Source organism: Lottia gigantea (genome assembly GCF_000327385.1).
Source record: "Lottia gigantea unplaced genomic scaffold LOTGIsca_34, whole genome shotgun sequence".
Taxonomy (NCBI): domain Eukaryota; kingdom Metazoa; phylum Mollusca; class Gastropoda; family Lottiidae; genus Lottia; species Lottia gigantea.
In genome coordinates, this window is record NW_008709146.1 from 1552598 (window position 1) to 1580439 (window position 27842).

General features: G+C 30.3%; 5 protein-coding genes across 5 annotated transcripts; 2 read left to right on the top strand and 3 right to left on the bottom strand.

Annotated features, from left to right (window-relative positions):
- Nucleotides 1-47: 47 nt before the first annotated feature.
- On the bottom strand, nt 48-4490 carry LOTGIDRAFT_233025 (hypothetical protein). Its single transcript, XM_009058466.1, has 12 exons — nt 4463-4490; nt 4046-4162; nt 3780-3858; nt 3317-3480; nt 3051-3132; nt 2421-2649; nt 2221-2288; nt 1834-1895; nt 1595-1704; nt 1214-1341; nt 830-1018; nt 48-538 (listed from the first exon to the last, which is right to left on the bottom strand). The coding sequence occupies exons 2-12, from the start codon at nt 4112-4114 to the stop codon at nt 438-440; spliced, it is 1281 nt and encodes a 426-aa protein (XP_009056714.1). The 5' UTR covers nt 4115-4162; nt 4463-4490; the 3' UTR covers nt 48-437.
- A 2731-nt stretch (nt 4491-7221) lies between these two features.
- Nucleotides 7222-11787, top strand: LOTGIDRAFT_120412 (hypothetical protein; the record flags this gene model as incomplete). Its single annotated transcript, XM_009058467.1, has 6 exons — nt 7222-7306; nt 7762-7874; nt 9406-9487; nt 9706-9801; nt 10519-10700; nt 11653-11787. Coding segments are annotated over 6 exons (693 nt in total), but the record flags the coding sequence as incomplete, so codon positions are not given.
- Nucleotides 11788-14750: 2963 nt separating this feature from the next.
- Nucleotides 14751-17299, bottom strand: LOTGIDRAFT_120410 (hypothetical protein; the record flags this gene model as incomplete). The annotated part of the gene is made up of 6 exons (XM_009058468.1): nt 14751-14882; nt 15153-15330; nt 16015-16108; nt 16318-16399; nt 16837-16949; nt 17173-17299. 6 exons carry the CDS (start codon nt 17297-17299, stop codon nt 14751-14753), a joined length of 726 nt encoding a protein of 241 aa, XP_009056716.1.
- A 2113-nt stretch (nt 17300-19412) lies between these two features.
- On the bottom strand, nt 19413-25149 carry LOTGIDRAFT_233027 (hypothetical protein). Its single transcript, XM_009058469.1, has 14 exons — nt 25037-25149; nt 24448-24646; nt 24183-24248; nt 23607-23729; nt 23415-23458; nt 23110-23188; nt 22711-22804; nt 22313-22423; nt 21977-22069; nt 21505-21631; nt 21076-21214; nt 20700-20735; nt 20300-20342; nt 19413-19871 (listed from the first exon to the last, which is right to left on the bottom strand). The coding sequence occupies exons 1-14, from the start codon at nt 25067-25069 to the stop codon at nt 19829-19831; spliced, it is 1230 nt and encodes a 409-aa protein (XP_009056717.1). The 5' UTR covers nt 25070-25149; the 3' UTR covers nt 19413-19828.
- A 341-nt stretch (nt 25150-25490) lies between these two features.
- Nucleotides 25491-27811, top strand: LOTGIDRAFT_204046 (hypothetical protein). The gene is made up of 6 exons (XM_009058470.1): nt 25491-25566; nt 25951-26034; nt 26198-26302; nt 26437-26513; nt 26707-26798; nt 27226-27811. Exons 1-6 carry the CDS (start codon nt 25507-25509, stop codon nt 27300-27302), a joined length of 495 nt encoding a protein of 164 aa, XP_009056718.1. The 5' UTR covers nt 25491-25506; the 3' UTR covers nt 27303-27811.
- Nucleotides 27812-27842: the final 31 nt, after the last annotated feature.

A 27842-nucleotide genomic window follows, 5' to 3' on the forward strand; every position in this document is an offset into this window, starting at 1 on the left:
TAGGAACTATGGATATACTGTATCTTTTTTTATAAAAAAAAGTCTATATGTAATAAGTACTTTATTATTCAAAGCATAGATACAACACAAGATGAAGTCTCTAAAATGTTACTTTTAAATGATTGATAAACATAAAGAAAGCACTAACGAAAGCACTAACTCTGCCATGTGATAATTCAAAAATAGCATACCATAATATATTTATTGAATTAATATAACTGAAAACACAATAACTAATCATTAACAATATAACAATTCTACAAAAGAAGTCATATCATTTATAACGCTGTGTAACACATAATGCAGTACATATTAAGGAAATAGCCATATCCATATATTTGTGTTCAGTTAGGTAAATTAACTGTAGAAATAATTGAAATTTAACATCAGTTGGGTTAAAGCACATTTATCATTTTATGGAATCAAAGAATAATTAATCAAATATTATCGAGAATATCATCTAATTCATCATCAGATAAATCACCATCATCAACTTCGTCTTTCTCAAACTTCATTAATTCTAGATCTAAATCATCAACTGAAATAGGAGAACATAAGATAAAAAAAACCCCAAAACACACAAAAATATCATATATTGAATATGTATATGATAGTGGTAATGCAGCAGGGTTTTGAAAAAAGCTATAATCAAATAAACTCCATAAAATAAGAATTGCTCTCTCTATTGGCATAAATGGAAAAAACCTAATTGATTTCACAATACTGACAAAATTGAGCACTGGGAGAAAGGATTTAGTGACACGACACTTCCTGTTTATACAAAGCTGACACCGATCCAGAAATTCCCCTTTCAATTTAAATGTCATACCTGTCTCATGTTTAAAAGTTTTTCTTCTTCGTGTAGATGTTAAATCAGGAGCACCATCTTCTTCTATGTCATCAATATCAGAGTCAAGTTCATCACTGTCTTCAAATTTATCATCAGATAAATAGAGATCATCTATATCACAGGACACTGGCTTGTTGTACGATCTTCTGCTGTGTATATTAGTGGACCCTTAAATCAAATGGTTTGAATTACTATGATTCATGTTTGTTTTGATTCTATGATAGTTTTGCCCATTTGGAGACACACACTTCCATGGATGCAAATCTCCTATTTGAAATCAAAATGAAAATACTGGTTCAGAAAACTGTAATTGTAAATCTACACTTTTTTATCTCTAATATTTGTCAGGACAACCATTATTACCTGAGGAAATTCTGCTGTTTGAAAGATATGATGAAGTTGTTGCTGAAGTAAATGGTTGTTTTGTTAAACTTTGCTGTAATTTCTCCTCTACTTTGTCTAACTTATCTTTCAGTAAAGATACATTTGATCTGAAAAATTTCAAGAAGAAATTTACATATTTCAAAAATATGTGAGTGCATGCATAAATCACAAGCAATTGATCTAGATATGCTATGTTTTCATTTACAATGTGTCCTAGCTTTAAAATGATCATTCTTCATTATGAAAAAGAATCTTCATTCATGGACAATAGTAGGATCTGTTTCAAATTCCTTATAATTGAGTTTTTACATGCTTGGTACACGTCCCTAAAAAAGGTCACTGTGTATGATGTGTTATTACCTGAGATGTGCCATTTCATATTTATCAAGAGATTTGTCAGCTATAGTACTAGGTATAATATCTCTTGTTTCATGTAATAATCTTCTATTATCAGATAATCTATCCATTACCTACAATAAATGACTAAAGGTTATAAGTCCTGTATGTTAAGCATTTAGCACTAAAAATCTAGCGCAATATTTTTCAGAAGTTACAATTGAAGCAGGGTTTTATAAAAGCTATGAATTCAAACAATTTACCTTAGTTAACCTGGATGAATTGCTGTCAAGTTTGTTACTATGTACATGAGATTCCATAAAACCTACAAAAAAAAGATATTAGATTATATGCCCTATGCACTTGGTGAAATGAGAAATTATCAATTTAATGAAATTAGGTTGAGACCCAAAGGTCCTTTAGCGGGATGGCGTTTCAAACCACCAAAGTTCTTTTCATATACACCTACATAATTTGTTTGTATGAAAAACTCAAGAAGCAGTATGTGAGACTACAAAGGTTAAAACCACAAGGGTTATTATTCAGAAAATGAGAGATGTGGATATAAAAAGATCATATTTGGATTTTAAAAGTTCTTTCAATATTAAATAATTAATATTCTTAATATGATAATTAAAAGAAACCTATACCTATTCTCTGTTTGAGTGAGTCAATATCTGTTCTCAAATATTCAAATTCATCTCTCATAAGCTCACGACTGCAAAATATAAAAAAATATCATCAAAATATTTAAAAGTATTAACAAACGAAAAAGAAATATGAAACATAATTAGTTCAAAGTCTGAAGATACTTAGAAGGTTTTGAAATATGAAACACAAGGCAACTTACAGGTCTGAGATCTCTTTATTACTGGATCTAGAAAAGTTATTAGTATATTCCAAGGTATTACTATTATACTGATATCTACTGCTATCATGTCGTGATTTAATACTCTGAACTTGATCACGAATATTATCAACTTCCTTTGAAATATCACTCTTTAACATTGTGATCTGTCTTTGAAGACTTTCTTCTTTATTTCTATCAGTAACATGTTTTGATAATTCTCTTATTTCATCTGAAATTTAAATACTCATTAGTCTCATTACTTGATTTTAGTAGATCAAAATAATCATATAATGATCAGCCTCCCAAGACTAGGGAACAAATAGGATAGGGGCAGACTGACTTAATGGCGGGACAACTTACTATTGGGGCTGAATTCAAAATGCAGCAACTGTGTGGAGGTGTCATTAGTCACAAGCTTATCATGGAGTATCTGAGAGGGTTCTCACAAGAAAATTTTCAAAAAATTGAATTGATTTGGTGCATTTGGTGATTATGGTTCTATTCTGAATACATGAATTAATCAAATCATTATGAAATATAGAAATCATCCACCACTAAATTTACCACATTAAGTATGAAAGCTCTTTGAATGAAATGCAGAGTTGAAAAACTACAAATTTATCAACATACATTTCAGTTCACCAATCTGCTGTTTATGTTCATCTCTTTCTTTCTCCATAACTCTTACCATATTACTTAACTGATCTATTACCTGCAAGAAAGACATGAAAGCTATTGGAACCATATCATGTCTACATAGATTAAGATTTGGATAGATTTATTGATGACAATTCCTCCACAATATTAGAAATACAGCATTCCCTGAATCCTTTCATTGTTCAAATGTATCTTAATATCTTAGCAGCATAAAAATGTACCTCTAGAATAAGACTTACCCTAGTTTGCTGTTCTAATTTATTACACAGAGAAATTGATTCAGAACCTTCATATCTAGAAATATTAGTGTCTCCCATGTCTGCATCCCAACGAACAGTTTTAGGTGTGGAGGAAACTGGAAATTGCATCATAGACAAAGATTTCCTTTCAGATGGTTCATAACCTAAAATAAATTTTGTATTTTTTAATCTTTAATTGAACACTTTACCACTATTCATGAATATTTTAAATATATTCTGCTTATTATTTCATTAAATAGTAACAAGAGCAGCTCATTCCATGCTGACAAAACAAAATGGACACAAGTAAATGCATCATTTAGACATCCGGTAAGATGATAGTGTGTTGAACACAATATTGAGATTTTGGAGTGATGCCTACAATGTAGGCTACATCCATGTAACAACAGTATATCATAATTCATGTAGACACACATTGAAAACATAACAACAATAGGCCTACCTGTAGAAGAACAATATTCACCACTGTATGTCCGATTACCAGAACCACTACCTACAATGTGTCTGCTTTGAAGTTTCTCCTGAATAACAAAATCAAAATACATTTACATAAGAATTAAATTTAACAGATTTCAATTGGTTTCTCCTAAAAATAAAAAAAAAACCCAAAGAATATCAGAATGCAAAGTTGTGAAAAAAACAAACGAATAACAGGTCTATTAGACCTATTAGAGAAATATGGAGCAGGAATTGGATGTAAAATATTACCTTGACTCTATGCAGATTAGATTCAGTTTCACTGATGATAGATGAAAATTTATCTTCCCAGTTCATCATTACATTTACAGCATCATTTTAATTCCTTATCATGCCTAATTTCTGTAACTTCAAAAAAATTTGATTGAATTCAAGGCATTTAAATTTTTACTCTGAAACTAAAGTCAAGACAAGGGCAAGGTTTTACTGTCGCACTGAGTCAGAAAAGAATATTCAGTGGTAGGCTACAAAGCCTTTGTCTATTTGTTCATAAATAATGCAATAAGGCATTGATCAATGATGGTACTGGTGGTAACATAGGTAATGTCAATCTCTATCAATGACAATAACATACCCTTAAAAAAAACCACAAGTAGACATGCAATTATAATTCTAATAGAAGAGAGAAAATAATATTATTTTTGTTACCAATCAAAACTATAAAGCACCATTTTCGTCCATATTTTGTAGAGAAGTAGTCAAAGGGGAGTAACTCTTCATTCATCAGACCACGCCAAGCATGTTGAAACGGTGATTCATGTTGGGGATTCGCCTACAGTGCTTCATAAATTGGTAGTAGTACTGGTATAAAAAACATAATTTTCTCGTAATATATATCCAGATGGGGAAATGGATCGCTGAGGTAGGGGGAGGATCTAAGAAGGAACGTATTGAAATAAGATTTCATGTTTCTGGAGCATCCAATTTTACTTTCTATTATAAAAGAAAAATTACAACAAATCAATTGTTTTCGGGGAGGGGAGAATCTTTTACCAAACCTCCTGTGTAGCCATCCTAATGTTACCTGACCAAAGCTCTATTACATTCTTATTAAAACCAACCCTAGCGTACGATCTATTATTTAGCCTAATAGTAAGTTTACCTCACTGGTTGCCGGCTAAATTAGCAATGTTTGTAGGCACGAATTGCACCCCTTTCATGGCAACAGCTTCTTCAACATAAAACCCCGTGAGGGAACGTTTGTTGTCTCCAGTCATTTACGAGTGTATGCGAATTATGTAAGTGGTCTTTATTCTTCGCTATTATTTAGTGTCGAAGGTGTCTACTGATTACCGTTAATTATCCTTCCGACGATATTTCTTGCGACATATTTTCCCTGCAGAAGATGCACGATTACAACGTCATCTAAGAACTACATGATTATAACAAATAGATAGTCTAGCTCACTGGTCAGGTATAACACACCCCCTCTGGTTTTAATTCTTAAAACGTTATAGTAATATATAATTATTCATCAGTTGCCTTAATTAATACGTGTCAGAATTTTATAAAAGAATCCTTGTGTAATCAGATAATTTCCAAAATGTAAGTAATAATTGAAAAACGCTTTAAGTGGTGTATTTATCAATAGTTATGACATAATGTGGTTCTACTGATGAATATTACTCTTTGGTCATGTTTAACAATTTGAAGTTTATGTTCATTCTAAGATGTTGAATTCCTTTAAATTACATTTCTTCATTTTAAGAAAAAATGAAAAAGAATAATGACGCTTTGTATCAATTCACCATTAATATTAGGAAATAAGGACATATTCAGTCAAGCTCAATATTTTGGCTTCAGACATCAATAATTTCTTGTAATCCGTCCCATAATGCAACTTTCAGCGCATACGCTCATGCGCACTTTTTATATTTCGTGTCCTGAATGGGAACTGAAAGAGAAAGAACTTTAAAAAATATTTCTATTTACTCTGTCAGTGTGAACTGAATTAACATTGAATTACAGACGATATGTAAATTAGTATTTGGTATGGCGCATCCAAGACACAAAGAATGGATTCTTGATACAATCGATCATCTTCGAGGGCGAAAGGCCCGGCCGGATCTTGAACGAATTTGCCACATGCTGAATCGTAAATACGGCCTGTCAGAAGTCGAGACGGAGACTTGCCTTGAACGTTTAGTGGATAGTGAAATTGTAATGAAAGTAGACTATAAGGGCAATACTAGTTACAGACATGCTGCTAAATGGAGGAAAAGTCATTTAAAAGGTGTTGTTATGAATTCAACATCTACTAGCCGTAATTTAGTAGAAGCAGTGCTGGAATGTGAATCCCAAAATGTGGAAGAACTTGGTGCCACAATCAAAGACATCGAAAAATGGTTTCAATCACATGACAGTATTGATAAACTGAAATGCCCAATAAATGTGGCTTTACAAAGAGAAATGGATGCTGGTCGTCTAGAAAAATTAGCAAATGGAAATTATACAATAAAATATAATGAGGAACCATCAACTCCAAATAAACTTAAAAAGATGATTCCAAGTCGAAGGGGTCGTCCTCCCAAAACTAAAAATGAAAAATCAGAAAAGGTGATTTTCAAAAGCCTTAATTACTTTGTAAAAGTCAGAAAATATTAAAATTATAGCTGAAGGGAAAGGATTTGTAATATATTAGAGAAGAATGAATTAATATAAGACGGGGTAATGCACTGCTATGTCTTTTAGAATACCGGTATAAAAAAAATTCACCTATAAAATTTTGTTTGATTTTCTGCAAGTTATTCTATGAAATATAAATATATTCAACATTCTGGATAATTGATCTTAAGGTTTATATAGTCAAAATATAATTCATCTTAAGTTCCTTATGAAAATAATTTCTTCATCATATAATATTTAGTTTTAAGTTTGGAAAAAATTAGAAAATATACAAACTGAATTGGTGCATTCTTGCACTTAAAGTTGTTCAATATAGTTGGAATGTCTCCCATGAGTTAACTTTATATTTGCATTTTTTCTATGAGGAACAACTGTAAACTGCAGGCAGTTGCTTTTTGTGCAAATTTTTATAGGGTTATAACTAATCAAACAAAGAAGTGAACTGAATGTTAAACAATGGATGTCAAGAATTCCTCACATGTGATAAATAAAGCTTTATTGAATATAGCATTTGATTGGTTGAATATTTTAGTGAGCAAGCAATAGTTGTACAATAATTTGTTCAGATCATGGATGGCAAGTGGACTGTCTATAAACTGTGTTTTAATTAATCATATTGACTTTTAAATATCTTGAAAGAAATTATTTATTTAATAACCTCATCATTGTTTTGAATTTTGTAGAAATTAAAACGAGGATATAACTATGAAATTGATGAAGGTGAACCCTCTCAATCAGTGGTACCCCCTAAAATTAAGCCAAGGATTATCAATGAACCTAAATGTGATTTTTGTAACCTGACTGTAGAAAGCAATAAAAATGGTGTGCCTGAAGTACTATTGATTTGTAAAGATTGTAATGCTAAAGGTAGGTTATAATCACTCTTGATTTCAAAATGTTTGGCACTCTTAAGTCAAATGAAATTAGTTTATGTCTTTTTAATGGAAACTTCTACATTTTCATTTGGATGTACATTGATGGTGCCCCTGTCTGTCTGTTCATCCGTCAACATTTGTTGTTAGCACAATAAAAACTAGGGATTTAATTTGATTTTGATTGAACTTCGTATGCATTCTACAAAATGAATAAAAGGATCTTGAAGAGTTTGACTCTGGTTAGATGAAGGTTTATGAGTTACTGTCCTAGATGCAAAAGATGTCAAAACCAGCTTGTTATTACGCTAGAAACCATAGTTTCCATTCATTTCATAAAGTCACAGATATAGGCTTGATGTGTCGCTAGAGTCTGAATGAATAACACGTGAGTTTTAGTATATCATTTATTGCTTAGATTTTATCATATAAAATATTATTTTGTTTCAGCACATCCATCATGTATGGACTATTCTGAAGAGTTATCAAGAAGAGCATGTCAGTCACAATGGCAGTGTATTGATTGTAAAACATGTTATATGTGTGATGAATCAGGAGAACCAGTAAGTCAATCTTACTTTGATCATTATATATTGCTTTATCAAGGGTAGAATGAGGCTTCCTTGATCCAACAACACATTATCTTTGTTAATATATTACTTTAGTGAGCTACATCACTAACAGGAGTAAGAAGCTATATGTCTATGTAAATAATTATATTAAAGAATCTGATGTTGTTTTGTGTTTAATGTGTTTATAAATTATAAGTGTTAAGGAATCTGATTCTGATGTTGTTTTGTTTTTATTTAATACTAAAGGATATGCTGTTATTTTGTATTTATTAGTGATAGTTTACTATTGAAGGATCTGATGTTGTTTTGTGTTTATTAGTGTTAATTTATCATTAAACGATCTGCTGTTGTTTTGTGTTTATTTGATATTAAAGGATCTGATGTTGTTTTGTGTTTATAAAGTATTAAAAGATCTGATGTTGTTTTGTGTTTATGAAGTATTAACAGATCTGATGTTGTTTTGTTTTTATATAATACTAAAGGATTTCATGTTGTTTCGTGTTTATTTAATATTAAAGGATCTCATATGTTGTTTTGTGTTTATGAAGTATTAAAAGATCTGATGTTGTTTTGTGTTTATAAAGTATTAAAAGATCTGATGTTGTTTTGTGTTTATGAAGTATTAACAGATCTGATGTTGTTTTGTTTTTATTTAATACTAAAGGATTTCATGTTGTTTCGTGTTTATTTAATATTAAAGGATCTCATGTTGTTTTGTGTTTATAAAGTATTAAAAGATCTGATGTTGTTTTGTGTTTATGAAGTATTAACAGATCTGATGTTGTTTTGTTTTTATTTAATACTAAAGGATTTCATGTTGTTTCGTGTTTATTTAATATTAAAGGATCTCATGTTGTTTTGAATTAAGGATCTGTTGTTTTGTGTTTATTTAATACCAAAGGATCTCATGTTGTTTTTTGTTTATTTAATATTAAAGGATCTCATGTTGTTTTTGTTTATTTAATATTAAAGGATCTCATGTTGTTTTGTGTTTATTAGTGTTAATTTATCATTAAAAGATCTCATGTTGTTTTGTGTTTATTTAATACTAAAGGATATGCTGTTGTTTTGTATTTATTAGTGTAGTTTACTATTGAAGGATCTGAAGTTGTTTTGTGTTTATTAGTGTTAATTAATCATTAAAGGATCTGCTGTTGTGTTGTTTTGTGTTTATTTGATACTAAAGGATCTGCTATTGTTTTGTATTTATTAGAGATCGTTTACTATTGAAGGATCTGATGTTGTTTTGTGTTTATTAGTGTTCATTTATCATTAAAGGATCTCATGTTGTTTTGTTTTATTAGTGATTGTTTATCATTAAAGGATCTGATGTTGTTTAGCATTTATTAGAGATTGTTTATTATTAAAGGATCTGATGTTGTTTTGCATTTATTAATGATTGTTTATTATTAAGGACCTGATGTTGTTTTGTGTTTATCAAGTATTAAAGGATCTGATGTTGTTTTGTGTTTATGAAGTATTAAAAGATCTGATGTTGTTTTGTGTTTATTTAATATTAAAGGATCTGATGTTGTTTTGTGATGGTTGTGATAAAGGATATCATATGAACTGTCATCAGCCTCCTGTATCTGATAAACCATTGGGTAAGAATATTTTTTTGCATTGCTAAATTTATTTAACCCACTCTGCGTAAAGAGATGATAAATATCCAAAAATTTTGCACCAAGTTATCTTACTTCGCGTATATTACTTAAAACTGATGTGCAGTGAAGTCTATTAATGAATGACGACAAAATACTTCTTTCTTTCACATTTATAATTGGTAAAAAAGAAATAATTCTTCTATTGTGTGTTTCTTAAGGTAAATGGGTGTGTTCAGAATGTGAGATTGAAGGTGTATCTGTTGAGATTTTAGAACTACAAGATCGAATGCGAACAAATAATTCCTTGCATAATGGTAAGTTTTTAAAATCATTTATTATCCTAGAATTTGACTATTTACATAATATTCAAGAATCAAATCAACCCCCCAAAAATGTCGCAGTTGTCCCTTTAACAGTCCATCTTCAAGAGAGTTGGTTTGTGGAATAGAGGTTGAATTTCCAATATTTAAACGCAGGAGGGTTAAGTAAGCTTGGCATGGGAACTCATTGAACTGGAGGAAAAGTATTCAGTTTATTCAGAACAAACATTGTCGTTGTTATTTTGTTTATAGTTGTTTATTTGTTTATAGTTAGTGACTCAGCTCTACCATTAACACCCTGTGATTCTCCTCAATTTGATCAACCAATATCACATGGGCAAGTATTAATCAGTCTATCATTTGAGAGATTGTAAAAGGTTTTTGTAGATATTTTATGTGCATCAGGAACACTGACACTGATAGCATCAATTTGCACCATTCAAATTTTTTATCAGATGTCTATGATTCATGCAATTTCGGTAAAACTAAATGGAATTGCAGGAACCACAGATGTCTGATTGAAAATTGGAATGTTGCAAATGGATGCTATCAGTGTCCCTGATACACATAAAAACATAAGTAAAACTTTTAAGTAGAACTTTCTTCATTTACATACCTAATTATATCTAGTTATCTACACCTTCATTTCTATTATTCCAATAATTTTTGAAAGTATGGTCGGAAAAAGGTTTTAGCACTGAAAGTTAATAGACTGTTCAATTAAATTTTGTAGATTAGCAAATCCTCCATTATTAAAACCTAAAGTGTTATCTCGAGATCCACGATTGGATGGTACTTTTTATCCTGATGCCTCTGAGTGGACAATAGATGATGTAGTTACTTTTATATCTTCTGTTGGTTTTACTGAACAGTCTGAGGCATTTAAAGAACAGGTAAGAAATTGGATAAAGATAACAGACTGAAGATATTTGAGATAACATTACATGACTTTGATAACAGATTAGATAATAGAGATATAAGATATCTGAGATTGAGTTTAATAACTGAGATAATATATTCGAGAATAGATTAAATAACAGAGATAAGGTTTTTAAGATCAGAGATAGCATATTTAAGATAATGAGATAACAGTGATAAGATATTTGGGGTCAGATTAGATAACTCAGATAGATATTTGAGATCAGAGTAGATAACAGAGATACAATATTTGAGCTCAAATTAGAAAACTGAAATAAGATATTTGAGATAAGGTAAATGAGATAGATAACAGAGATGATATATTTAAGATCATATTAGATATCAGTGATAAGATATTTGGGATCAGATAACAGAGATAAGATATTTGAGATCATGTTAGATAACAGAGATATAATATTTGAGATCAGATTATAAAACTGAAAAATAAGGTAACTGAGATAAGATATTTGAGATCATATTAGATAACAGATAAGATATTTTGGATCAGATAAAATAACTGAGATAAGATATATGAGATCATATTAGATAACAGAGATAAGATATTTGGGATCAGATTAGATAACTGGGATACAATATTTGAGATTAGATAACAGAGATAAGATATTTGAGATCAGATAAGAATAGAGATAAGACTTTTGTGATCAGGTTAGATAACAGAGATAAGATACTCAAGATCAGATTAGATAACAGTTATAACAGAGATTTGAGATCAGATCAGATAACATAACTGAGACTGACCCTTGATACACTAAAGAATTATTGCGCAAGTTGGCATATGTTGCTTGGCAACTGTTTTTTAATGATTGGAACAGCTGGACTTGATATTAGTATATGAATTAGATTTTCATTAGATTAAAAGTCAAATTATTTATGACACTACTTATTTAAGATCATTTTTGTTGACAGGAAATTGATGGCAAGTCTTTGCTCCTAATGAAAAGAAGTGATGTTTTAATTGGTCTATCCCTGAAACTAGGACCGGCATTGAAAATCTATAAACATGTACAGAAATTACAGACAGCAAGTGAAGATATTCGTTAGTTTCTGATTTTAATTTTGTAAAAAGAGATACAGTTGTCTCTTGAATATTACAAATGATTATAATTGTTAATAGTACGTGTGAGATAACACCTTAAACTGCAATTTTGAATATTAGTCCTAAGGTCTGAGGAAAACTCATCTGTGATAAATTGTTAAAAAAGTTTGCATATCCAATAGCACAGGGAACTTGAAATGAAGTTCTCATACTAAAATTTTTACAGCTCGTTGAGGGAATAATTAGACAATTGTATACCTTAATATCTTGCCAATTTCTTGTTCTTACATATTTTGTTTCATTTGAATTGACCTGAGTCATCTATGTTTAATATTAGACAAGAGTAGAAGAGTACAGGCTGTCCTTATAATTCTTATAAAAACCCTTATATATTTCAGTTTTGCTAAATTTCCTTAAAAATGCTGAAATCCAAGGGGAAATCCTATAAAAGTTTCTTTAGTGTCAAAAGTGCGAAAGTAATCCATTTTAATGTCTAAAACTTCCCTAATATAGTTATAAAATTCCTAGTTTGAGCTTTAAAGTTTCTTTAGCCCCAAAATTACCCCTAATTTTTCCTCATTAAATGCTGGACAGCCTGAGGGTATGGTCTTCAAATTCATACAGATCAATTTTAACTATCCACAGCACATTTCTCTGTAAGTTTTATTCCATAAATGTTATATTTGTTAAATTCACACATAAAATAATTTATTATGAAGATTGAAAAGGCTTAACATAATATTTCATGATTATGCAAAATTCATCAACTTGTTAATTATAAATTTTTGTTGTAGAGTTATCGACCACTCGCTTAAGTCACATTCAGATTCTGTATTAAGCATATTAGTTATTTGATGTTGAGAGTTCTATTGCCAGTGGCATGATCTCATTGTCCTAATGAGGCAACATTTATTATATTTATTTCTTATGCTTATTGGTAATGTAATTTGCCCAATCATTCTCATGTTAGTGCTCTCTCTTTTTGATGTTTTTTTTACAAAGATACTTTGATAATGAATGAAGTGTAATTTAAGTGATAAACAAAGTCCAGTGTGGTATAAATTATGCTTGTTATATGTGTAATTGCACTATACTCAAATATTTCATAGAACTTTTTTCTGGTATAGATATCTATCAACTACTTGTTGAAGTGGGCAATGTCTACTCTCTGATATATTGATAAAGAATGCATGTAAATTAAATGCTCATATTGTTCTAGATACATTAAGACTGGGTGCATACTGTTAATTGTAATATATTGTTATTGATTTTATTGTTAATATTTTGTTAAAGTTTGTTAATATTTCTAAGTGCTTTATTAATGAAATCTGCATGATTGATCATCTCATTTTGGTAGAATTAAATACATCTTGATTTTATAGTGTCTTTTATCATTATACTTATTATCTTTTTCATCCATTGTGGTGGATGCCATTGGTCATATTCTGACATATGTGTTATATAACAATACAGCAAATATTGGATACCACTGTCCAGAAATTACAAATTCCACTTGAGTTATAGTATTTTCCGAATTGCTAAACACATGTCAACAATGTACAAAATCAAGACTACTTGCAGTATTACCCCAAGATAGCTTGGTGGATTTGTCTCTCAAGTTAGCTTGGTGGATTTTGTCTCTCAAGATAGCTTAATGGATTTTTTCTCTCAAGATAGCTTGGTGGATTTTGTCTCTCAAGATAGCTTAATGGATTTTTTCTCTCAAGATAGCTTGGTGGATTTTGTCTCTCAAGATAGCTTAGTAGTTTTCGTCTCTCAAGATAGCTTAGTGGATTTTGTCTCTCAAGATAGCTTGGTGGATTTTGGATAGCTTGGTGGATTTTGTCTCTCAAGATAGCTCGCAGAATTACTTCATTTCATTTAACATTTGATAAATTTATTCAAGAACATAAAAACAAGTTAGAACCATTCATTTTAAATAACACTTATGTGGCAAATTTGAATACCATTGCATTTCATATACAGACAAAAATCAACATTTAACAATTCAAAAAGCATACACCATTCTGAAAATTCTTCAAACTATTACTAAAATTAAAATTCAAAAGTGATAAATAAACTAGAGTTACAGGTTTGTGCCTTATGAACATTTATTTAACAACTATCAGTTTGGAAGCACAGTGTCCTGTCTATCTGACATTCACAAGTAACATATCAAATTTTCTCTGTGAGCTTTCAAGCAACTAAACCAGTATTGGGATAAAGTTTCTTTTGGACATCAGATTTTCCATCTTGTAAAGTGCTAAGTACAATAGAAACAGCTTTCTCAGTTGGGAAATCAAATATTTAAATGATTTTAACCCATGAGTTTATTTGATGAAGAAACAGTGATTAATTAACTATGGACAACCAGTAAGAATTAAAAGATGAACACAAAATAATAACAATAAGTTAACAATGCTTTAGAAGCTAATAAACAATTATATACATGTTCTATATCCTTTTACAATAAAACTGAAACTTTGAGTTTCTGTGTATAATACCATTTCTCCAAACACTCTTTACATAATGAATACTGTAATATTTTGATATTTGTTATACTAAGAATACCTTAATGGCCAATAGAAGGTTATGTATGTCTTTCTATTTTCGGGAGAGAAGTAATATAGGCCAAAGCCTGTTCCCTTATCCCTTTCAATTTTGTATATGAATGAAATAGTGTTTACAAACCAAGATACTTTGGCTCATTTAGGGATGAATCTGACCATAAACACAATAAATAGAAACTATACAGACTTGTCTTATATTGTGTTGATTACTTACTATCTAAAATACAATGGACAATCCATGTTTGTGTTAATGTTTGTGTTTATGTTTGCAAATGCGCACAAATATCTTAAAGCCCAAATAAACATGTAATATATACATTTGTGTGCAGTGTCAATATATGACAATATCAGTTATTGCATAATTATGTCATCAAAATGGAACTTTTAGTCTTCTGCTGTCAATCTTCAAATCCTGCTCTCTGTAATCCCTCTATATGTTGAAATAGTTTTAAAGCTGGACCAAGTTTTAAACTCAACCCAGAAACCACATCACATCTTTTCATTAATAAAATAGACTTTCCATCAACTTCCTGTAAAAATAATCAAATAGATAGTATAATGCAGATAATATTAATCAAATTGAGTTTTTTTAGTCTTACTTTTCTGCTGCTTATTTGGTTAATGAGAACTGACAATGTTATGTCGTGTGCTATGAAGAAACCCTGTAAAGAAGGTATATGATCTTGACCTATGCTAGGGTTGAATCCAGCCAGGATCTTTAGGTTAGTGAGAAAGGATCAAACTCACTGAACCACTGATATATAAATAATAAATAACCAAAGACAAATTTTAAAAAGTACCTGTTCTCTAAAAACTTCAATCTGATCATCAGTGAAACCTAATGATTGGAAAAACTGTAAAACATCATCAATAGACCATTCTGATGCATCCGGATAATAATTACCATCTAATTTGGGCTCCTTTGATAAAACTCTGGCTATAGAATCTTTGGAAGGTTGAGGATGTCTGTAAAGTCTACTAAAATATTACAGGGAATTATATGAATAAAATATTTATATCTGTTCTAATGGTATTGTTACTATATATGAGATAGTAACTACTACAGTTAATATTTCACATTCTGCAATAGACAAGACATTAAGATAAAAACAGTCAATCTTAGACCAAACTTTTATTCCGTAGTTCTAGCTTTTATTCTTAATTTAGCTACTCCAGTCAGGGGTTAAATACAGGCCTCTTGTACATTGGTCTGTTTGATGACACCTCCAGCCAATCAAATTTCTGTCCTCTTCATCAATTGGATTTTGAGAAATGCAAACAAAAGTTACATTCAGATAACAGAAATTCGATTGGCTGACGTTGTCATCAAACAGACGAATGTTGAAGAGAAAGTTTGGCCTAATTTTAAATAGACTCAAAGATATTCATGTTCTATGTACACTACTGAAAATGGCAGTATTAACTTACTGATATCTAAATTTCTGGTCTTCACCTTGTACAGGGGAATCACATGGTGTTGGTGGAAAGGATCCATCTGTAAACAAACACAATTAATTTTCAATTATGTATTTTAAACTTGGAAAGCGCTACAAATAAGTTTTGAAATAATGCTTACATAAATTATGATTCAATTTTATTTACAAAATATTAAATGTATTTCACTCAAAATACGACCATTTACACCATCAGATATAATAATACTTACATTCATGATGTAAACTTTCACTCTCACTGCTCCATTCCATCTCTCGTGTTTGATATAAACTACTATCACAATCTGAACATACCCATTTACCTACAAAATATATTGTAATACAAGTTCAAACTGGACATACAATAAATAATGACTTCATTTAACAACTTAGAATACACATATTGGTTCAATCTGATTTCACAGCAAATGTTTTGGTATATTCAAAGAACACATCCTTGGCTTGTACCTACAACTCTGTGTAAGGTCAGTTTATTTTCTTAGGTATTGATAATGATATCTTATATTTATACCTTTAGGTTTATCTTTAAGAACAGGTTGATGGCATTCCATATGATATCCTCTATCACAAGCATCACAGAATAACATAGTGGTCTGTAAATAATCATAAAATATGTCATATTCAGATACAAGTTTGGTTGAGTTTTGTTCAGTTTAGATGGTGGCATTACACTGGTCTCACTGATGTAAAGAGTTTTCAACATGAATTTAGGGCCTCTGGTTTTTCTGAAGTTAAAAACATATTGCACTATGCCGAAAAATTGACATCATGATATCTACTCTGCATGAAAAAATGCTTATAACAATCTGGAATATTAGACGTTTTATCACTTCCTCATTTAAGCAGTTAATGTTATTTAATAGTAGACAAACCAGATATCAAACTTTTATTCTACAAGTGACACTGTAGCTGAAAATAAGTGTTATCAACTATGGAAGTTGATGACCAAACGCAACTAGGCTGCCTCTGGGCTTAGTTCTGCCAATAACTTATTACTTGATCAAATTAAAGGATGGATTACCAAACTTACAGCATCTTCACCACGATCACAGACGCAACAAGATTTACAATCTATACATTGCCAAACACCTTTATATGCTTTCTTTGCTAGTTTTGGTGAATACTTCATACAGGAGGGATGAGCTGAAAAATAAGAAACAAAATACACTCTTAACATCCTTGAATTGAAGCTTCAGGGTTACAAGAAATATGAAAAAAAATCACGGCACAATAACATATAGACACTATCTAACTTAACTTCACATAGGGTTGTATTCAGATGGATGACATTTTTAATTCCAATAGGAACTTAGTTGTATACTTTTAGTTCTGGATTTTTTAAAAAGTTAAATGGGGTAGTTTTTACCTGTTGTTTTACAATCTTGACACACAAGTAACTTTTCAGGTTTGCCTTTAGTATTTTTACTTGAATCTAATTTACAATAACTACAAACAGCATCCCCATCATTTGAATTCTTATCAGAGCTTTTCATTCTTTTACCCACACTAAATGGGTCTACCATTTCAAAGTCTGGTCCATGAGTTTTCTTGAATTTCTGAAAGAAAAGATGAATGAGGTCTTAATTCTACTTTTCTCTTTGGACTTTTGGAAAGAGAGCAAGCTATAAAAATAATATGTTGGATATTCCATTAATGTTGAAAAGAGAATGAATAAAAGTTATGTAATTAGGCCACTAAATGACACGCACCATTCTTTTTGAAGGAGGTCGACCCCTCTTCTTTTCCATTTCATTTTCGGCCGCACTTTCGGTTTTAACACTTGTTGCACTAGGTTTAGTTTTCGACGCAGGTTCTTCAGATTTTTTGCTTATTATGTAGTGACCATTGAAAAATAGTTTCTTCAATCTTTTGTTTTCTACTTCTCTGTTGAGCGCTTCTTCCAAGTGGGTTGAAGATAACTTTTCAGTGTCCTCGGATGCATTGGTCATTAGCCATTTTTCTATGTCACGGATGTTCGCCCCCCTTTCTCCGCTCGAGTTGTTGCGACAAATTTCGGATACGGCCTTCTGAATGTCTTGAATGAAAGCATTAGAATTAAGGATATGTCCTCCCATTGCACTCTTTTTCCATTTTGCAGCATTTCTGTAGCTTGTGAGACCTTTATATTCGACTTTAACAACAATTCGCTCATCTACCAATTTCTCTAGACTGGCCGTCGCTTCTTGTACACTCAGTCCGAATCTTCGTCGCACCATGTGGCAAATTCTGTTGAGGTCCGGACGGGCTTTCCTTGTTCTAAGTTGATCAATGGATGCCAAAATCCAATCTTTATGCTTTGTAGTCGACATCTCATAAGTTTTGTTATTCTTTTTCTGTCTTTTCAGTCAATTTGAAGAAAAATCACAAGCACCCGTAATTTTTTGTGTCCAAAATTTCTCCGCAAAATGTCATCTGCGCAAGCGTAGTGGGTCATTATAGTGCATTGTGGGTAAAATTTTGACGGTGATCTTTGTACAAGTATGTCAAAGACGCTCGATTGATTTTGAAAGGACGAATTTCGCTGAATTTTCTGTATGATAATGATATATATGGAAACATTTTTCAAAAATTTATTGACAATTGAAATAAAAACACGAAGTCTACTAAGTTATCGTCTTTCAAGACTTCATAATTTATACCCGAAAAATCTCATTTTCATACATGAACAGATGTCTTAGTGATCCAGACTGTAGCTAAGATTATCTAGACCGACCTCATTACCTGTACCATCAAAATTGCCTTATAAAGATGAGAACAGAAGACAACTCGAAAATTATACCTTTTAGATTTCCATTTTTATGTAATTTACCAAAGTGTAGAGTCTCTTATTTGCCTCTCATACGTATGTGAAACCTAATGGTATCTCAGTTTGGAATGTGGGAAATTTAGGGCCAAAATTGATAATTATTTGAATATTCAGATATTTTTGCCAGAAAGTTCAGATTGCATTCATGCAAAGTTTTTGTCTTCTTTTAAATTTTCAAAACCAAATTGTGTAATAGGTGACAATATCTATTTAAAAATAAATCTATTTCTACATCTAACACACTGGATTGCTAGAGATATGTATGGGTTTAAGTTTTGTTCAAATTAATAAAATCTTTATTAGACAAAATCATATATGGAAAATCCTGTAGGCAGAAAATTATTTTTGAAGGATGTCATATTATTGAGTGAAACAAGTCAAATTTGAACTATTTTGCTTGTGACTGAAAATTTTATTTTTTGATAGACCATTTGTTACACTCATGCCAGAGTGCCATATTCTCTTCCAATCAAAATTATACAATTGATTATGAAATTCACAGTAAGGATGATGGTACCTTAGTCCTTTCTTACCTAAGTCAATCAGTATTAATGAAATTTCAGCCTTCAAATCCATGTGTGTCTAGAATTATCTGCGTTTAAAAATTAAAAAAAAAGACTTGTCTTTTCTATAGCTCTAGCCTATATAGAAATACAAAGTGAGATACCTTGAGGGAATTATGGAGGATTTTTGTACATTTCTAGTATTTCTGTAGACTATTTAAGAATATTCAAGACTAAAATTAACCCCTGAACATGGCCAATTTGTCCCTTTAAAATCAGGAAATTAACAAGACATTTAAATAAAAATTCTTTATTAAAGATGATAAATATAACCATAACATAACAAATATATTCATAAATATATCATGATTTTTAAATTAAAAAGATGGAGCACAATCTCCTAATATCTTAACATAGAGAAAAAGTAATTTTCAACAGTGTTTTTTATTGCTAACCATACAGTATGATAACTTTGACACTCTGAGGTCAAAGTAAGCTCAAACACATGTTAATGAAGAAAGGGAAATAAAAAAAATCTCAATAGATCTAACAATCGATATTTAATTTAATGGTGCTTTCTCTGAATTTAAAATTCAACATTTTTAAGATTTCAGTAGTAAGATTCTTCTCACAGAAACTTCTCACACTATGTAATTTTCAACTTTCCATTCTCTCATTATTGCTATTCAAAAATATTAAACTCTTAAAGAACTTCATATACAACACTTCTTTTTCTTTGGACAATAACAACAAGCCCTGTAATAGATTACATCAATTCATATAGTCACACTATCATGTTCTGATGCCTGTGCCTGTGCTTTCGAGAGTCAGCCCGGTGTCTGCTTTCACCCCCTGATAACTATCATGTGAAATATTTCAAGTCATTATATCAATAAAAAAGATAGAATTTATTGCATGTAGAATATCAACAGCAAAAATATCAGCATAAAATTTCACATTAAATTTTTGTTGAATTGTGGGGGGGAAACCGACAATCTGAATATGAAAAGTTCTAGGGATATTTGAAACTGAGCTCAGGAAGAGTAGGTAGAGCAAATATTTAAGAGTTTCATGTCCTTCTTAACTCAAATTCACATGTACTTAACCTAATGATAATTTGCCCAAGAGATGTTTTTTCACTACTTTTTAATTGAATTAAATTGAAAGGACTAAATACAACATACCAAGTTGGTTTGTTGTTTAAAACATGTACTGATGTTCTATGATCTGGAAGAGAAAAATAAAATCATTCACACACTGATAGATGAGTATCTTTAAGGTAATTCCACAATTTTTCAAAATGAAAGTGACATATTATCATTTGAAAGTACATCACTTGTGAAAATGATAAAAAACCTGTGGTATAACTTATCTCAAATTGTTGAAATCAAGCAAAAGTTGCATTAATGTAATATTTACACCATGTGTAAGGATAGAATGGGTCGTCTTAGCTGCAACAAGTAAAACATAGAATGTACACATGATTTGATAGGGACAATCATTCGAGCCTTGTATTGCCTTAAGTAAGGGTATGTCAATGGTATGTCACTATTTACAAATTAAGATAAAAAGTTTTGACTTTACCTTCATGACATATTCTGATACAGGATTTACAGATCCCTACAAATAAATTAACATTATTAAGAAACAACAGTTTTATGGATATAGTCTTATGTGTATTATTTGAACACAAAGTTCTCAAGTGATAAACATTAACATTATGTTTATCACTGGTAACTAAATTAGACAACATATACATTAACATCACAAATGGCTATTAGACAAATCTTTTTATGATCTAAATATGATTTGCTAAAATTGCTGTATTTATCTAAGCAACACAACATATGATTTAATCATAATTCTTTACAGAATTTTAGAATCATGTAGTAAAAACAGCATCTTCTAAAGGCACTTTCATAGGAGATAAAATTATGCATAAATTTATCGAGAAACTTACAATTAAATTTACAATCTTGACATTTATAGTAATCAACTATATGGTCTTCTCCTTCTTTATATTTCTTAACAAAACATGTTGGTGGATTATCACTTTCATATTTCATACAGTTTAATAACACAATCTCAGATCCTGGTTTCTAATAGAAACAAAATAAACAAATAATACAATTGGATTAAGCCATTGTTCATTAATTCCAGCGTAGATTTCTTCCCTTCCGACCTATATAAAGCACCTCAACTCATGCTCAAGAATACAAACCATTCAAACATCTCCATACATAATTTTTTGAAATAAAAAAGTCTTTGACCTCAGAAAGTTGCAAAAAGCAGCTCTGGATGTTACATGTTATTATAATGCATTATATAATCTAACATATATAATGTTATTGTGAGCCTGGGGAAATCTACATCTAAATTAGACTGTTACCATTTCACACTGTAAAACTGGTTTCTCACACCATCGTGTTCTTCTAATACCTTCATATATCCTACCATTCTCTAGTTCATCTATTATATTTTTTATTTCATCTCCACCTTTCACTTTACACATGGGACTAAAATACAAACATTTCTGTTGAGAGTATACAACTAAGTGCGATTGAAGAAAAAATATGATTACTAAGGGTTTCACAAGTTCTGCAACATACTGGGCTAATAAAATGGGCAGTGAGAAGAGAAATCTGTCCACTCTTTTCCATTGCCAACTGTCAAGGGATCAACAGCAGCATGAGGTATGAGTATGGGCAGATCTCTTGACATCAATCTTTCCTGTATCCATTTAGAGCACTATAGGTAAACCATAAATTTCCCATGTTAAAAAATGTCAAAAATGGATGTAGTTATACTTAAATAATGAAATGTTTTTTTAATTTGAAAATTTCAAAATAAAGTGTATTTACCCAAATATATAAATAGTTTTGTCAGTATATTCTATGATCTCATCATGTCTTTCTAACATTGTTCTGCTCAATAAATCTTGTAATTTCTTCATACTGTAAAAATACAATTTACATAAAAATATGGTATCACCAATAACCATTTCAGTCGTTGAATGATAGCCATAATAAAGTTCTTTTCTCCACAGAGATGTTTCTGTAAGCTTACCACTGACTGTTTCATTGCTGAAACATCGGGTGTACTATTTAAAGCAAGAAAAACACTTTTAAAAACTAAAATACCACCTCGCATCTTCTCCAAATATTCATGAATAGAAATTAAATCAAATGAAAACCAACCTTTCCTCTGGTTGAAAAATAAAATCTTGTAAACGTATATTTTTTTCCACAATATAGACTGATACTGAGACTGGTAATATATATAAACTAGGAATCTTCTCTGTTAAATATCTATAAAATATAACATATTATACCTGTTTATACAGACATTTTCAAATTGACTATAGATATCGAAATTTTACTTAATTTTGTCAGATTTATTATTATCATTGTAATATTAGGACTGTTGTAGTTAAGTATAATAATATATAAAAGCTTTATAAATTGAAATACTTATTGTATTGGTTGTATGTTGTTGGTTGAATTCCACTTTACATATGCCCTTTAATTTTGAGATAATATAAAAAGTTCTTTTTTATAAAAGCATTAACTGAAATATTGTTGTTTATATAGAATACCTGTCATAGGCTTGTGCTACTAAGTGTTGACAATTATTATATTCTGTAGTTAGTTTCTCAATTTCTGTATTTAAATGTTCAACTTTCATGACATCTGAAATACACACAAACAATTATTGTACAAGTTTACAAAACAATGATTACACAAATATTCATTTACCAACAAATATATTCTTTCTATATGTCTAGCTTAAACGGTTGACTAGTAAATGTAATCCTTTTCAAATCATTACCACAAATTTTTATATTTTAGGAAACCAATAATAGCATGCTTGTTGTTGAAATCTTTAGTCATGGCAACTGGTATGTCAAACTGATAAATACATACACTTGTTGACTAAGTTTGAGACTTTAAATTGTGTGTCCATTCTCAAAGGTAGTATCCTTTTAATTACATACCACTAGTATTTTCATCTATTGTTTTCTGTTTTTCTTGCTCTAACTTCTTCCTTTTCTTTTCGTATTCATTTTTTAAAGACTTAAAAAAAAATTACAATAATGATGTGATTAAACTAATAGCTTTCAAATAGAAAATAGAAATAGAATTTTGACACAAAATCATCAGATGATTTTTTAATTTCATCTGCAAAGAATAACAATATGCTATTTGTGACTGCATTAGTAGTTTGCCATATTCCTACATCACATATCAATTTCTAAATTTCTATCAAATGCCAATGAATTCAGATAAATGACTTTCTCACCTGAAAATATCTGCCATGATCTGCTAAACTTTTCTGTTGATGTTCTAAAATCAAAATGTTTATTGGTAATGCATCAATAATAATACTAGTGTTATTTTTTAAATATTCCTAACTATATTCCTCCTCCTTTATTATATGCCTGAATTTCAGTTCAACTAGTTGAACTGTTGATAAGAATCTATAAAAACTTACTACGGAATACAACCTCTACTGTTTCTAATTCTTCTTGTGGTTGATTAAGTGTATTCTGTCCTGAAGAACTAGTTTCAACATAAACTTCTTTCTGACCTAAGTCACAACATTCTCTCATCGAAACTACAATACAGTAAACAGAAATTCATACATCATGTATCATTCTGATCATGAAATGCCAGGTACAATTACTTATCTATGTGATAAGATCAATATGCCATATGTGCATCATTTGCAGCAAACAGAGCCAATGTTTATTGTGGCATCATAACCATGATTTTTGCCTCACTGAATAGGGGTAAACTGGGTTGGAAACATCACAGTTGCTATCTTGATCTCTGTCTCTGGCAAGCATCTAACACATGAATACCATGCATATTCCACAATAGTTCCTCAGACTTCAATGAAAGGCGGAGAAACTGGGTTTAAAACATGAGTAATATCTTATTTTCTGTCTGGATGGAAGCCTTTACTTGACAAAGCCAATGTTAGATAGAAAGTATTTAACTCACTAAGCTGCCATGGCTTTTCAGTTCAAAATCTGTTAGTCTATTTTATGAAAAGAAAACATATTACCTCTCTGATTACAAACTTCTTCATAATATTTTAACTCAGATCTTTCTTTATCTTTCATTATATCCTCTAAAAATAAATGGTATGTTCATATGTATCATTGTAATAATAAAATATCAAACAAAATTATCTATATTGTCTTCATATCCTTCAAAAGTTTATATTAAAACCAACCCTGCTTTTCATTCTTTAATATAGATTTTTCCTAAATATAAAATAGCTATCTTACTTTCTTATTTTCATAAAATACCAAGAAAAAGTAATTTACCTATTAGACTATCAAACTGACGATCATTATACAGATTTTCATGTGTCAGTCTTGTATTACAACATGGACAAGAAGAATTTCTATCAATCCATTCTCTTATACATGTATCACAGAATCTATGGCAGCAACTAGTGGTAACAGTTTTCTTCAAAATATTCATACATATGGTACAGTTTATGTAGTCTTCCATAACACTCATCTAAAAAATTAATAATACAGTAGGTTACATAGCATTTTGCAGATCATATCAGTCTTTTTGCATTACTTGAGCCTTGATATCAACCATTGCTCAACAAATAATATTATTTATAAAGTGTCAGGTAAATAGGTAACAAAGAGTTATAATATACATCAATGGCCCTGCATACAACTATACAAGCCTTAATTTCTTTTTAGCCACCGCTGCTGTTTGCTTAATTGTTGTTAGAGTCGCTTAAATATTGGGATATCAACTTCATGTACAATATTGAAATGACAAACAAGTATTAAATAAATATTGTCAGTTTCAGATAAAAAAGAAAGGAAAGGCTTGGAAAACAATAATAGCTATGATAATGATAACTAAACTTGTTTGGTTTTTTTTACTTACTGGAACAGTGTCAACAAATTTAGAAGCCATCATTAACGAAAGGATTAAACTCTATTAATTGTATTGGATTTGTTTTTGTATCTATTTTTATATTTTGCTCATCATGAATCTTGTAAGTTAAAAATAGCAAGATAGCCCAACCCGGATGTCTATCGGTTGTTTTTTTTTTTGGTTACGATTTGTATTGATAGAACGTACCCATTCGATAAAATGACACCTCTTTGAAGCTCTCCATAACTGTTCAGTCAACTGCAATTAATGGGTCTAAAAATGTTACTTTTCTTGAAATAAAAGATACATTGAAATCAGTAATTAATACGTCAAAATATTGTAAACAATTATTGAAATAAAATTGTTTTATAAATTTGTGTGTCTCGTCACTATCCAAGAAAGTAGGTACGTTTTGTGAAACAAATGTGTAACCAGATAAATTGGCTAGGAACTTCCGGCATAAGATATTTTCCATAACGATGCTCATTAGAGTCTTTATCCCAAGTTTTAAGAAAGTAAAGGGCCCTCAGACATATACGGTACGCTTTACTGAGCAGTGTTCACACTGATTTTTATGTAGAGTATTAGGCTGGCAGTTGACTGTTGGACAAAGAATGCTAGTAGTAGTGTTCGAATGCAATGGGGGCGTAATAGACATAATAATGCTACTTATGTCATAAGTTATGATAGCTACAACTAAAAAATAGATAACAGTAAGACATTTTAATGGTTAGAACCCTTGACACTAACACTGCATATTTTGCCAGTCAGGAATGCCAAGAAGTTTGAAAGTGTTAGTGTTGGGTAGGTTGTGAATGAGTTAAAAAGACTCCATTTGCAGTTTTTTTTATTGCAATTTCAATTCATTAAAACATTATAAATCTACTTCATGAATTGATTTTATAACCCTTGATCTTTTTCAGGTGTACACAATAGAAGTATGGAATTCAGGGAGAAAACAGATCGTAGAAAAACGATATTCAGAATTTGAAGAACTGAACAAAGAGGTAAAATTATCATAGGGCATCTGAATATAATTTTACAATTAATGATTTTAATCATGGTGTCATTTTAATTTTTTTTTTAATGAAGTAAATCTAAGCAAAATGTAAGGCATAGACCTATGTGTTTGACACTATGCTTTTATTTAGTGATTTTCTATTATTTCAGTTAAAGAAATTGATGGCTACTCCCTTTTTTCCTCCTAAAAAAGTTTTAAAATGGAACTCAAAGGTATTAGAACACAGAAGACAGGCTTTGGAAGCATATTTGAAGGTGAATTATCTTTATGTCTCATACTAGTATTCCTAGTCATTGATTATCAAGAGGAAAACTTTTTATAGGACATCCTAGTTGACTTGTAATTTTAGACGTTTAATGTATAGTTAAATTTACTATTTTTATTTTAGGCACTGGTTGAGAGAAATACTAAACCAATTATTTTATTAAATTTTCTGAATATCAAAATACCGTCAGATAGTACTGAGTAAGTTTTATCGCCAATTGTTTAAGTTTATTATTATTATCTTACCTTTACTGCATTCAAAGAGGTATAGTTTAAATATTTGTTCTACTAGTTGATGAGAGTTGATTAACAATTATCCATGGCAACATCCAATCTGTTATTTGATGAAAAATGAAAGTTTATTTGTTGTTAAAACAATTAATGGTTATTTCAGATCACTTGATAGACTGGGTAGACCTCGTAAAAAATGTCTTGTACCTGTAGTTGGTTTTCCAGATGATGCTTTTGTTAATGAGGATCCAGATAGTAAGTGTACTTAAAAGATGTTATAAAATCTGTGAAACTTTCAATTGTCAAGCAAAGATATTCATACATATCCGTGTCTGATTCTAAATATAAACCTGAATAGTCCAAGGTAGTTTGAATAGTAATCAACACAACATAAGTCAAGTTTCTATCAACTATGCTATTAAGTTAGTTTCTATTTCCTGTGCTTTTCATTCTTCCATAAAAAAAACTACAGTAGACTGCTTATGCTAATGTAAGACATTCATAAGATATAGTGCAGTGTAACAAAAGTTAATACAAATATGTATTTAATGCGATGGGATCCCAGATGGTTATCAATTTTTGGGGAAAAATAAGATTTTAATTGAGATGATTTGTTTTTTTATATTATGCATAAAATATATGTGGAAGTGAAAATGAGATATTTATTTGTTGCATATTTCAGGACCTTTAAGTTTTGCTGTTGTAGATGGAGTGTTAGATGCTATAAATACACCTTGTTATTCAGGAACATGTTCATAGTTTTTGGCATTAATTGGCTGTATGTGCATGATAATTGATATAATGGTATTTGGCCTTGAGTGAATGGGCAAGAGTTTATTTTAATTGAGTTAAAGTTTGGCATTTAGTAAATGTACTAGATCTTTTTTTAAAATTCTCCATATAATTATGTTTCAATTTGATGGGACAGTTGGTATATTCAATTAAAATAATGTCGCTCAAGATTGGGTAACCGTAATAACTAAATAAATAAAATGTTTATGAAACTGAAACTATATGTGCATCTGGGTCTAGTCCTGTTAAGTAATGGGATAAAGAAATGAATTTGCTTCTGAATGGGTTACAGCATAGTTTTATGCGTTGTGGACTAAACGGTTTTTAAACATTTGTTATTGTTGAGTGTATGTAAGATATTTAAAGTTATAAAAACTATTTATTTGTTGGTATATATGAAGTTATTAATTGTAATTATTTTATTTATACTTTCATTATATATCATAGCATTGTTCACATTAAAATATTTAAATTTCTGTTTTGTAACAGACATTTCTTTATGTATAT

What these genes read in the sequence shown, in the direction of transcription:
- LOTGIDRAFT_233027 (XM_009058469.1), bottom strand. Translation starts at nt 25,069, where the DNA reads ATGATGGCTTCTAAATTTGTTGACACTGTTCCA. An exon ending in ATCATGGCAGATATTTTCAG is followed by an intron (nt 23,189 to 23,414) that starts GTGAGAAAGTCA and finishes TTTTTTTTTAAG; the next exon opens with TCTTTAAAAAATGAATACGA. An exon ending in TATCAGAATATGTCATGAAG is followed by an intron (nt 20,343 to 20,699) that starts GTAAAGTCAAAA and finishes TTTCTCTTCCAG; the next exon opens with ATCATAGAACATCAGTACAT.
- LOTGIDRAFT_233025 (XM_009058466.1), bottom strand. Translation starts at nt 4,114, where the DNA reads ATGATGAACTGGGAAGATAAATTTTCATCTATCATCAGTGAAACTGAA. An exon ending in CTCACTCAAACAGAGAATAG is followed by an intron (nt 1,896 to 2,220) that starts GTATAGGTTTCT and finishes TTTTTTTTGTAG; the next exon opens with GTTTTATGGAATCTCATGTA. An exon ending in AACTTTTAAACATGAGACAG is followed by an intron (nt 539 to 829) that starts GTATGACATTTA and finishes CTCCTATTTCAG; the next exon opens with TTGATGATTTAGATCTAGAA.
- LOTGIDRAFT_204046 (XM_009058470.1), top strand. Translation starts at nt 25,507, where the DNA reads ATGCTCATTAGAGTCTTTATCCCAAGTTTTAAGAAAGTAAAGGGCCCT. An exon ending in AGGGCCCTCAGACATATACG is followed by an intron (nt 25,567 to 25,950) that starts GTACGCTTTACT and finishes GATCTTTTTCAG; the next exon opens with GTGTACACAATAGAAGTATG. An exon ending in CTTTGGAAGCATATTTGAAG is followed by an intron (nt 26,303 to 26,436) that starts GTGAATTATCTT and finishes TTTTTATTTTAG; the next exon opens with GCACTGGTTGAGAGAAATAC.